The sequence below is a fragment of the Squalius cephalus genome (assembly GCF_949319135.1).
Source record: "Squalius cephalus genome assembly, chromosome: 2".
NCBI lineage: Eukaryota > Metazoa > Chordata > Actinopteri > Cypriniformes > Leuciscidae > Squalius > Squalius cephalus.
The window spans coordinates 23803988-23816588 of record NC_137123.1 but is presented as its reverse complement, the minus strand read 5'-3'; the positions used below and the strand labels follow the sequence as shown (position 1 = coordinate 23816588).

Below are 12601 nucleotides of genomic sequence, written 5' to 3'. Positions count from 1 at the left end.
CTCTCTGTCTGTGATGAAGGAGGAGGAGGGACCTGCTCGTGTCGTGAGCTACGTGCTGCTGAGTTCACATCCACCACCAAAAATCTCAATATACCACCCCATGCAGACGCATATCAGGAGCGCACACACTTCACTAGTACAGCCTTAAGCCACCTGGGAAGAGATTTGAGTTTTTGTAGATTTTTGTTTTACAAGCATCTGTGAATTTACAGCCTACGATGCTTGTGTTTATATGATTTCTGATTTGTTACCATCGCGCTCGAATTGCTGCAGATTAAAAGACGTGGTTGGTTTATTTATGGTCGTTTGTTAGAAAAAGGTTGGAGCTGTATTACATTGAGGACGAGCTGAATTTGAGCTCTTTTCCCATCTGTTTGGGTTTGCGATCGAGCAGGAGGGAGGAGTGGCGGAGAAACGGCTGGTAAGTCTATAATACTACACCACATGAACAAATATGTTATGCACTATCATAAACAGACATTCTTCCTTGGCATTATTTACTCCTCGAGTGCACTGATTAAAGCGCGAGACCTAAACTGAAGGTTGAAATACATAAACTGATGTCTTGTAACGTTACTCCGCTAGCCTGCTGGTTAGCGATGTCCGTATCCTTAACGAATTGTTCTTTTGAGTCGGATCCTTATAATGATTCGGTTGAGCCGTTTCACAATCGGTCTGAATCGGTCCGTGCGTTTCACTCTTGAATCAACTCGCCGACTCATTGAAGCGCCTCTTTCGAACATGTCAGATTCGTAATACGATATGTGTTAAAGGATTTGGAATAAAGCGAAAACTATGAAAGTTACTTTAAAAGTTAAATATTACATATGAATTGTACTGGATATATTTTACCAAGCAACAAGAGTTGACTTTAATATACAACACTTTATCTAAGAATGAAACCTTTCGAGATTCAATTATATTAGAGATTAAAATATGTAGTTTAACGGAAATGGAAATGCTAATTACTGTGAAACCCTAGGGCGTACTAAATTACAATACTAGTTTTATTAGTTGGCTATCAATAAAATGTAACAACGTAATAAACAGTAATATGTGCTTACACAATGCTTTACTGGAACATAATATGTCAGGGACCACGGGATGACTGACCACGTCATAACGTAAAGAACGCTGAATCCCTTTTAGCTGATTCTGTTGAGCGAATCGATTCGCAGAAATGATTTGGACTTCCCATTAATGTTGCAGATAGCAGAATGTCTTGTGAGCTAATGTACGTTTTTAAGTGTTTAATAGCGGTTATAGACGTATAATGTTTATGTTACTATTAGACATATGTGGTTTCGCTTCTACTTTCATTTCTCTGTATAGTCTCAGCAGAGACACCGCCTACTATCAGACGAATACAATTAGGCTATAACCGGAGGAAAAAGTCCTGAAATGGTTTAACTAATCGAATGCAATTCAAAACCACTGCCTCTGAATTTCAGCAGCACTTTCTTGTGGCCTTTTATCGGCTGTGTGTTAGTCTGACACTGCGACAAGCGCTTTTTTGCTGAATGCTCGTTCATTCATTTGTGTTGTCAAACTTCTCGACGTCATAATGATAATAAAGAAAGCGCGTGGCGTGAGCAGAACGTTCTAGGCGCGTGCTGGCCTGACCCCAGCTGTTTGTTGTCCACGTGCTCCTGTTACACAATGTAAACACAATAGTAATCGGTGCACTTCATTATGAACTCCAGCGCTGGAGAATGTTTAGTAATGCTGCGTTGACACTTTATTTAATTTTGCCTTGAGATATTTTACAAGACAAATAGGTCAAGATTAAAATAAAATAAAATTCATAGGTCTACGACTACGTCTATCCGACGATAAACCTGTATTTTAGGGTTTACTTTCTTTCTGGGATAAATTTTGTTTTAGTCGTTTTTTTAGGGAAGAACTTATGTCCATCTTATATTTGTCCTATAGTTATGCACAACTATAGCATGTTATTATTTGTATTTAACATTGTTTCACTTCAAATGTCCATGAGCCTATCAGAACAGACCTGAAACCCATTTTGGGTTGTGGGTGGACCACCACAATTTTGGGTTTGTTTTGAATTGTGAACCACTGATTTACCACTTATTTTTAAACTTTAGCATTGCCTCTGAACCTAAGAGCTCCAAAGAACAGAATTATTCTTAATTTGTCATGGCGAGAAAAAAAATAATTTACTTGTATTTCTCACATCATCAAGCATGCAGGTCTGGTCTCTGGTGTAATTCACTGAGCTTTGCATGCTGTTTTTCAGTCTAGCTGGCTGAACGAAATGTACGGCATGTAATAAGAACTAATCAGGAACTTGTTTTTGTGCACAATGTCCAGAGATGTCAATTTGCCTTATACCATTCTGGCTGCTTGGTACTAGACAATGAAAATAACAGCCCCCTCTGGTGAAGAGGTCAACATTGTGGCCTAATGTGGAGCAGTACTCCAAAACTATAAACATTTGCCCTCAGTTCACTGTTGAAAGCAGTTTATACATGGGCAATTGACCCTCGAATCCATCTGTTTTCACTCTGCGTTCAGATACATGCAAGTTTATCAATATTTCAACATGCTGATGTTTAAAACCAAATAATAATTGATCATTTCTGATGTTTTTGCTTTGTAATCATGTACAAAATGCTTGTATGTTACTGTATGCTTATATGACTAACAAATATTCAGCTTTGCTAATATAACTTTGAGGTTACTTAACATGCAAATGAGCTGCTGAACTGATATTAGAGTCTTCGAGTCGTACATGAATCTTATGAATAGTCTTACACATGCCAGACATGACTCATGGGTCATTTGTGGGAAGTGTAGTTAATTCCAAGCCTAATTGTTGCTTTCTAATGATAAGTCTGGAAATTGTTTTATTCAGGTAGAATATGTGGTAAGTAAACGCATCATAATGAAGCGATTCGTCATCAGCTGGATTTGCATGTTTGTTCCCCTCAATACTCTTTTATGTAAAAAAAAAAACAAAGATTACATAACTTTCAAAGACACAGATGTGAATTAGTCATCATGTTTTACAGGCTCCTGAATTCTGAATCCTGCCTAAAATCCACAAAGATGATATATCTGCCAGTGTAAGTGTTAACATAATGCTTTACAACATATTTGATAGCTGAGTTGTCTGGTCATCTAAGGTTAATTGATTATAAAGGAAATAAAGCTGTCTCTCGTATGAATGATCAACGTTCACCTATATAATGTCTTGTATCAAAAGCCTGTTAGCCTTTTTAATGAACAGTTTCTCCAATATTTCCGGTATGATTTTATAGACTCTTTGAAAGAAAATCACTCTGTGCTGTTTTAGAAATGCTGATTTTGTAGGAAAAGATACTTGTGTAATAGTAACACTGTACCTGTGTGCTTATTTGTGTATATACATGGCCACATGATGAACAGAAGATGAGAAATAAGACCAAAAGAAAGACTAGGGCAAAACAAAATACAAAGTTGTTTATGAGAAAGCCCTGTGGGGAATGTCGTCTGAGAGGGTAAATTAGGGGCAACAGCTGCTGGTGTCACTTCTACAACTTGTTTGTACCATCTCATGTTACCGTTTAAGCTCACAAGACAGGACACTTGCCCTCTTAGTTCATTTTAGGATAATCAGATCCCTCATAAAAGCAAATGCAGATCTGTTCTCAAGTCAGTAGAACAAGCCAGATTGCACTTTCAGCACAGGAGAGCATTAGAGAGAATTATTGCAAGATAAGCTATTTGTTTGCGTGTACAGTATTCATTCTAGACATATAAATCTTCTCTCATCCACTGCTTTGTGAACTCGGCAATGCATATTAACTTTCACCCTGAAATGAAAATTCTGTCATCGCTTACTCACCCTCATGTTGTTCCACACCCATATGACATTTTTCATCTGTTGAGCAGATAAGGACATTGTTTTTCATTTTGTGCTGGTTGACATAAAGTCATATGGGTTTGGTTTTTCTTCTCTGTCCTGTCTAATCCCTCACCAGCAGCTCTACTTCTGCCTAAAGTGGATTAATTAGCTGTTGGACTAACACCATTGCCCTGGATTAAACACTGTGTATGGGGGCTTTCACACTGGTCCAAACGAGATTGTACCCGGGGTCGTGCCGAATTCTGACCCCCAGCAGGTTATAACCCCCTGACCGAGGGTACGTTTACACGACAACAATGTACTAAAAACAGAAAAGTTTTTCCTTTGCTTTTTCGCGTACTGCAAAAATGACTAAAAATGCTGAATTGCCAGGCCAGTTGTTGGCGAGCTCATTTTGTAAAGAAAAATCGACACGCCTATAGACCTTATTCAAAGTAGCGCCATGACATGTATGAAAGAGAGGCTGTGAGGGATTGACTTAACGTGTTTTCAAGGGCATCCACTGAAAAAAGCTGTACAAAACTCCTAGATCACTTTTAATTTTCTACTTTTTGTCTACTGAAATTCCTCAGCAGAACAACCCAAAAACACATTAACTAACAGTACAACCCACTGAAGAGATGTATGTCTATCTCTTGTAGCCTCGCATTCATTCCCGTTAAAAATCAAAGATGGCGCTGCTGTGAATAAGGTCTATAGACTGAACATGTAATACGCATTCGCATGACGTCTCTGTTTTCACAAATTCACGTTTTTGTAGATTTTCGTGGAGACGATAACGGTATCATTTTCAAAAAAACTTGCACTTTAAAACCAGTTTTCAAAAGCTTGTGTTTTCAGGCCCCCAAAACGCCATTGTCGTGTAAATGAACAGCCAAAATGCATAAAAAGTTTTCATATTTAGCTAAAAAACGGTTTCATGTTAACAGCCCCATAGGTTGGTTTAGGATTAGGTGTGGGGCTGGCTAGGGTATGGATTAGGCAACCAGGTAGCAGCCTCAACGAGGGGGGTAATAATTCGGCACAAGACCGAAGCCCCCACAGCGTTTGTCTGGTTTCACGCTCACTTGATTCTATTGAACCCTGGTGCATTTGCGTTCATCCTACGTCATCACAAAAGTGCATGGTGCATGATAGAAAACAGGACACGTGTCAATAAATAGTTTTTTGGCATTCATTTGGTCCTATTATGCACAGCAGAGTGAATGACACTTGCTTTACTGTATGCGGGTGATTGGATTGCAAACAGACTCTTCATATGAGTCAGCGAATTGCGAGCCATTCATTTGCCGTTCTGATTGCGCTCACTCAACGTGAATACACTGCAAGCTCACTCACTCTCGTATCCAAGATAAGTTATCACCACTGTCATCCTCTCAGTGATGTTTTATTAACAAAGTTCGGGAGCAGTTAACCTAATAATTAATCTAACTAACACGAGAGGAGCGCATTCAGTTAATCAACTCAATTAACGCTATATATACAGCAGCAGACTTACCAGACTGTTCATTGACAGTTTATCAGCATCTCTCCACCACCCCATCTCCTCACTTCTAGTTCTAACTATTCCTATCACAACCGGGGGGAGTACTCAGGGTTCGGGACAAATTACAAGCTCGGAGCCCTCCCCCCGGACAGCACACCAAATACACATAACCTTTACTATAATCTAATTATATGTAAGTGTGAACTCGTGAAATGCATTTTGTTGAAGTAATCATGTCGCCATCATCTAAAACTTACAAGCAGGTTACTTTACTTCCTGAACAAGTGTGCGCCTGAGTCCCATTGCTTTCACAACATTCACGCGAATCCCACCACAGTTCCAGTGCATCCGAGCTCAAACCACCTCCTACTCTTGGGTTCGGTACCACGGTGCGCTCCCAGGTCCGCATGACAGCTTACACATTACCAATTTTACATGCGAACCATGCGAAAGTTTAAAAGGACTGCCACTTTTGATTCATTTAATGTGTCCTTGCTGATATAAAAGTAATTCCTTAAAATCTCTCTTATACCAAAATATTGAATGGTAGTATATACTGTGTAACTTTGTGGCAAATGTTTCTTTTACAAAGCAATGTTCACATTAATAGGATGACATGTACATGTACATAAATTCTATGTGTGTTGTGTGGTTAATTTTTGTTTTTTAAAAATTGCAAGGTATCTTGATTAATCTCAAGCTTTGTGAGTTTTCAACTCTGCAAGTTAGAGTTGCTTAAAGGTCCTGTTTACACCTTGTATTAAGATATGTTTTGGTCGATAAAATCACAAGTGGACGGCGCTAAATACCGGTATAAACGGGGTCTAAAACTTCACGAGTTCACACATCAAATTAAACAGAGTAAAGATTATGTGTATTTGGCGTGCTGTCCGGGGGGAGGGCTCCGAGCTCGCAATTACCCTGAGTACTCCCCCCGGTTGTTGTAAGAGTAGTTAGAAGTGAGGAGATGGGGTGGTGGAGGATGCTGTTAAACTGTCAATGAACGGAGGTAAGTCTGCTGTATATACCTCTTAACTCGTTGATTGGGTCGATTAACTAAATGTGCTCCACTCATGTTTAATTAGCTTTGATTATCTGAACGTGTTCCTCCCGAACTTTGTTAATAAAACATCATGCTTTGAGCTTGTCCACTTTCGACCGCTTTGAGGTAGTCGAAAATGTATTAGACCGGATTGCTTTCGTAGTGAAGTCGAATGCGTTCGAACAGCATCAAAAGATCGCCTACTCTCCACCTACTGACCTAATGCGAAAACATCATGGGAAGCGCTGGCCAGACAGAATTTAAACTTTGTCGACAAATCAAGATATTTGATTTGAAGATTAAAAAAAAACATATCAAGCACAATGTTCTCACAACATTGTTAAAGCCCATACATTTACCCACCCATAGACAGACCCTGCCCTCAAACGAACTCAGGACAGAAGTGGTTGAAAGTGGACAACAGATACAGATTAAAAAACACCAGATGTAAACGGGAATGTGTTTGTCTCGTCTACTTGTGATCCGATCGACAAAAACGCATCTTAATACCAGGTTTAAACAGGGCCAAAGAAGCGCCATCATTTTGGATTGAATAACGGGGAAAATAGTGAAAGAGTAGATTTATTCATCACACTGATAAGAAAAGTGTTTGTTTATGCTGTCTGACTATCTATTATTCTCTTGAGCTGAGTTGAAGCCTTTTGAAAGCAAGCTTTGTAATTTCAAGTTGTTGTTTTTTTTGTGGTTTTTTTGGCATAATTTGACTGCTACTGTTGACAGTTCTGCAAGACCATTGGGTACTATATGTAAGAAGAGATATTAAACTCATGACCACATATTCTCACTAACCTGGCACAGACACTGTCAGGACCCACACCACTCCCCTTACAAAACTGGAGGCCCTCTAGTTTTGTTGTAATATTAAGTTTCAAATGTGCAACTGGGATAGCCAGGGCTCAAGGCTCAGTGGAAATTTCCACTTCAGATTCAGACAGCAGCCTTTGTTCTGGTGCAGGGGCTTGCCACAAGCCGCTGGAAATTGGCTTGGGACTTTGTTGTGAAAGAGTGCAAACAGAGCTTTTTCCAGACACGAAAAATAGACAAATGATGATAAAAAAGAAAACAATCTAAGGTCTAAACTTCTGGCAAAGCATGTTCCTGTTTTAAAGGTCTCCAGTGAATAGAAGGATATTGAGCAATTCAACTTTCTCAGCCCTTAACGGTCAGTAGACTATACTTTTTTTTTTTACGCAGAATCATGTGCATTGCATAATTATTTTGCTTTCCAACGCCCCTTTTTACTGACAGTCATCAGGGATTATAAATATCCAAACTAATATTCTTAATATAACTCTATTAATCATGTTTGGAGTCTAGGTGTTTGTTAAAAGGGAACGATTACCCAATTATGCTCAGTAGGGGCATGTTGACAGAAAAAAAAACACTGTTTTACAGTTCTGAAGCCTTGAGATATTGAGCTCCTCCTTTGATGGTGGGGGGTAACAACTACCCTCCCTATGATGGAAGATTCCCAGAAGTACTCTGTGAGGAGTCGTCTTTCTGCTTGAGCGTGTTCGATGAGGAAATATGAGTTTTAGCTATAAGCATAGGTGGGTTATAAAAGCAAGTATTCATGAGTGTGGCATATCGATTTTTATGGGAGTTACACAAGTGTGTCATGTTGTCGAAGGGTGGTGTCATTATGAGTAGTTATTTCTCATAATGTTTCATTATTTGTCTTGTTTTGTTGAATAGTCTCAAATAGTTTACGTAGCGGAAAAATTATATAGTTTATCTTTGTTACAAAAGTAATCTAATGTCTGTCTTCCTAATATTTTAGGAAATTATAGGTACACTATTGGTTTGATGCAACAAAAAAAAAAGCTAGATGACCACATGCAGTATACTGATTTTTTTCCAAATCTAAGAATCAAGGATCCTACATAGAAGGCAATACCAAAAATGCACTTTGAAAAGGACACTTTTCTAGAAAGTTCGCTTTGGCAGACTGTTTTGAAATCCCAAAATTTACTCCAAACGAACTTCGTTTTGGTCTGATTTGGTTTGAAATGACATCACATCAGTTCTTTCTTGGATTTCTCTTGAAGTATATATCCAGTATGTCCAATATTTGTCTTGAGCTATGCATGTATGCATGAGTATTGCACTATTAGCTTAGTGACATGCTGATGTCAAACTCTATTGGAATCAATTGTGAGTTGAGTCTTTCCTGTGAATAACATGTAAAGAGCACTATTGGTGTGACATGCAAAGCACTTATTTTGATCCTGAAAGGCAGTTAGAATACTGCCTTAGGTTCAAATGTTGACATTTTAATGTAATTTATATATAGGGCCTATAATAAGATTGGGCCACTCAATGGATGTGTGAAATATCTGCATTAAAGTATGCCACTGGGTCCTTAGCTGCCAGACAACGTAAGAGAGGTCATTATAAAGGTGTGTACTGATGGTCTGCTTCACTAGGTTTCACTGAATCACTGCCTATGCAAACACTTTAGCAATCATGGTTGTGCATAGAGTGTGTAATTATAGTTCTCTTTACAGCAATAAATGCTTCCTTTTGCGTCTGTGTTGAGTGTCAAAGTGAGACATGACTCATGAGCACATTTGAAAGTAAAGTTAAATGCCAGAAAGTTGCATTTCCTTAGAGTGTATGGAGAATTGTCTTGGTAGCTTAAAGACAGAAAGAGAAAGTATCTTATATTCTATTCCCAAAATACCCTGGTGTTTTTTTTGTTTTGTTTTGTTTTAACCTCAGAAGGATTTTTTTTTTTTTTGCTCTTACTGGTAACAAACATGGACATTTACTTGGGTTTACACAATTTCCAGCTTTTATATATAGGATGACCTTGTACATAGTAAAGACTTTTCCAGAAAACAGTTATATGATTGTGGTCAAACATAGGTTTTTTTTGTTCTCTCTTTAATGGAATTGATCATAAATTACAGCTCTTCTCTTGTAAACCATGTTGGCTGGTGTGGCCTGGTGGTTTGGTTTTAAACCAAACAGATAAATAATCTGCTAAATGACAACTGGTTAAAAGTAATTGTGAAACATAATCTATCCAATTATGTGAACTCAAACGCTGAATAATTGTTAGCCAGCTGAATAGCTATTATTCAGTTTGGCTAGCTACTTGAATAATATCATTCAGCTTAAAGGCACGGACATTTGAAGTTAACTAATTGTCCCAGTAAATACTGATGTTTTCTAGTATTCAGGCCTTAAAATTAACATTTCTTGGGTTGACTGCACAATATATTTCTAAACTTCGTACATAAAACCTTGCATTACATTTAAAGTTAGCAGCCTCCTCAACTTTTCTCTTTTTACAGAACTCTGAAACTAATTGTATTTTAACGCTAGATTATTTCAAACCAGTGCCGCCTTGATTGAACCTTACATACATTTTTCCCTGACAGATGTCATGGGTGCACTGAAAGTGTCACTATGTTGATTTTCGCATTGGATAAATACCAGTTGTGACCTACAGAAGTGAATGATGACCAGACAGATACTTTGACTTTGACACAAGGCCTGCATTGACTTTAGCTGGGAGAATTCAATGTATGCAATGAACGCACACCATTTTTTACCCACTCTGCTGGTGGGTTGTGCTCGCTTGGCTTTTCCTCTGTTTTCTGGGATACTATATTGTTCACATCGGGGCACAGTAGGTTTGGAATTACGATTAGAGCTTAGCTAACGCGCATAAATTGGAATGTGACATTTTGCCCTATGATCTTATGTAATAATGTAAAGTGGATATATATATAAAGAGAGGGAAGATGTAGAACAACAGACAAGAAAATTTAGTTGATACTTCTCCAAAAGCGGAGACATGCTATTTTATTTGTCTTCTGCAAAGTGTGGTATCTTGTCTAATAACAAATTTCACTCTTAATTGGTTATCTTACTTGGAATTAAGGTATAGCCATATTTGCATAAAGTCTAGACATGATGAAAATACTTATTTGGCTCTTTTTGCTTCTTGGGTGGTAAAACCACAATGTTCAACCACATTTGCATTATGTAATACCAAGAGATCAGAGCTGAATCTTAGAAATGATATTTTCTGACCTTGGACCTATGTGTAAATGTTTGCAGAGTTCCTACATCTCTGGCTCACTCTTGCTCCTGCATCTCACTTGGCAGAAGAAAAGCCCTTCTTATGCTCCTTTACTCTTCAGGCAATATTATTTTACTCGGAGATATTTGGTTAAAGACTTGTTTATTGTTATGTTGTTTACTATTAAATGCTGATTATTACTTACACATTTATCTAAATATTCATTGTTCTATTATTTGTATTATTCATTTTATTTTTTACTTATAAATACTTGTTCATCACTTCTCCGTCTGACTGGATCTCACTGCATTACTCTCCAATATTGTTTTCGAGTAGCAATCATAGATATTTACCAGTGCTGTGATAAAGTCATCTTGTGGGAATAGTTTTTTTTTTATTTATTTTTTTAACAAGGGTCCTTTAAGTACTTTGTTATAGTTCAAGTGCACCAGTTGGGCTATTGAGCCTTTTTTGACACTTCTCACTCCTTGGTTTACCCTGAAGCTGAAGGGAAATAAAGTAGATGGCGAATAGGGCTCTATAGAGTAGGTTTTGTTGCTTTGTTTTATTAAAACCAAAAAGTGCTTTACTGCTTAAGTGCACATGGTTCACTGTAAGTGAATCATTCTGTATAGTCAGAATCCTCTTTTAAGCTTAAGAGCTTTCTTTTTATAACCCATCTCAGTATATTAAGGATTGTAAAACGCAACAAATTTTGAATAAGTAAGGGCCACTCCAGTTTTACTCTGCACTTCCTCTCAGCTCTGAGAGTGACTCCATGCGCTATTGAAATGCTTTTCCTCTTCAGTGGAGGTAAAAATACCATTTGGCAGTGTTGTAACGGCAAGCTGAGCATTGCAGAATGACCTTGTCTGGTCAGTTCGGTGACATAATGGGAAGTAGGGGTGAAAAGGGACTTGATATTGCACCCTGTGGTATAGAAGATCAAAAAAAGAAGCTGTTAAGTTTTACTTCCCTTCTTTTTGGATAGTAGCAATGGCCTGGCAGACACTTCAAAAAAACCCTTTGAATTTTGGGTTGTTTTCCACAGCAGGACAGTGGCTCCGGGATAACATTTGGTGTCTGAGACTCTCTCTTGCCCAGCAGAAGTTGGTGTGTGAAACTGTCACTCCGGTATACAAGGAGGTTTCCTTCACGGTGTCCCTGTTGCGAGAAGTTGACATGCTTTTAGACCATCTGATCGGCTCACTATTGGAGATTCCCTTAGCAGACAAGGGTTCATGAAAGTTACAAAACTTTCTTACTTTGGCCATCGAGAATGAGACAGGAAGGAAAGATGTGTACTGCTCATTTAAGAAACATTTTCTTTGAATCACAGGATCACATTTGGGGAAAAGCTATGTGCGAGAGCCAGTTTTGTTTGAATGGGTTTTTCTTTTTTCTTGTTGGAACAAACTCATACCAAAGCAAAATTGGACAAGGAAAGCAACACCGCAGACAATACGTGCAGAAATTAGTTTGAAACCCTGTCGGATGAAAACAATACTGTGACTACATTCATTAAATTGTTTTATTGCTTCAGTTTGCTACGTAAAAAAGTAACTGTGTTTGAAACAGCAGCAGATATGTGCAATTACTGGATAAATCATATTTTATTTATACCGATTAACAAAAATGGAATTACAGCACAGTATTTGAACTCATAAATTGCTTATTTTGCTTTTCAGTGTCTCAGTGATGAGACCTTTTCAACAATACATGACACGACTGTCTGATCTGTATGATGCTTTTACCAATTCCCATTTGTTATTATGATCATATTTCATAAAGTAAAGTAAAAGTATCGGCTATTGTATCGGTCAAAACGAGCTGTTGATTATTGGTTATTATTGATATTGGCCCAGAATTTCAACATCAGTTCATACCTAATGATTGTGGTGGATTTTTTTTTTACCTATCCAAAACCATTTGTGTACTCAGTTTGCCCTCATTATGGTTGATAAACACAAATTTAACTTGGAATGCTGTGATTGTTAACTGGGGTGAAATTGATGTTTTAACAAATGCATACTTTGTCTCCTTGTCTCTGAGCAGCTCACTGTAGCCTGACTTTGACCCTTCTTTAAATTGGAGGCAAACCAATTAGAAGTAGTTGAAACCGTTTTTGCTCACTTATTATCAGCAATGAAT

General features: G+C 38.0%; 1 protein-coding gene across 3 annotated transcripts in view; it reads left to right on the top strand.

Moving 5' to 3' along the window:
* rnf24 (ring finger protein 24) overlaps window positions 1–12601 on the top strand; it is a 33868-nt gene continuing 21267 nt past the window's right edge. For 2 of the 3 annotated variants that reach the window (XR_013820116.1, XM_079862378.1), the window contains exon 1: window positions 1–421. Coding sequence is in view for 1 of the 3 variants with exons in the window: in XM_079862377.1 (XP_079718503.1) it covers window positions 3070–3086 (17 nt within the window). In the remaining 2 variants the exon portion in view is untranslated. Of the gene's footprint in view, window positions 422–3025; window positions 3087–12601 lie in introns of those variants that run through there. The other variant, XM_079862377.1, reaches the window with a different exon arrangement.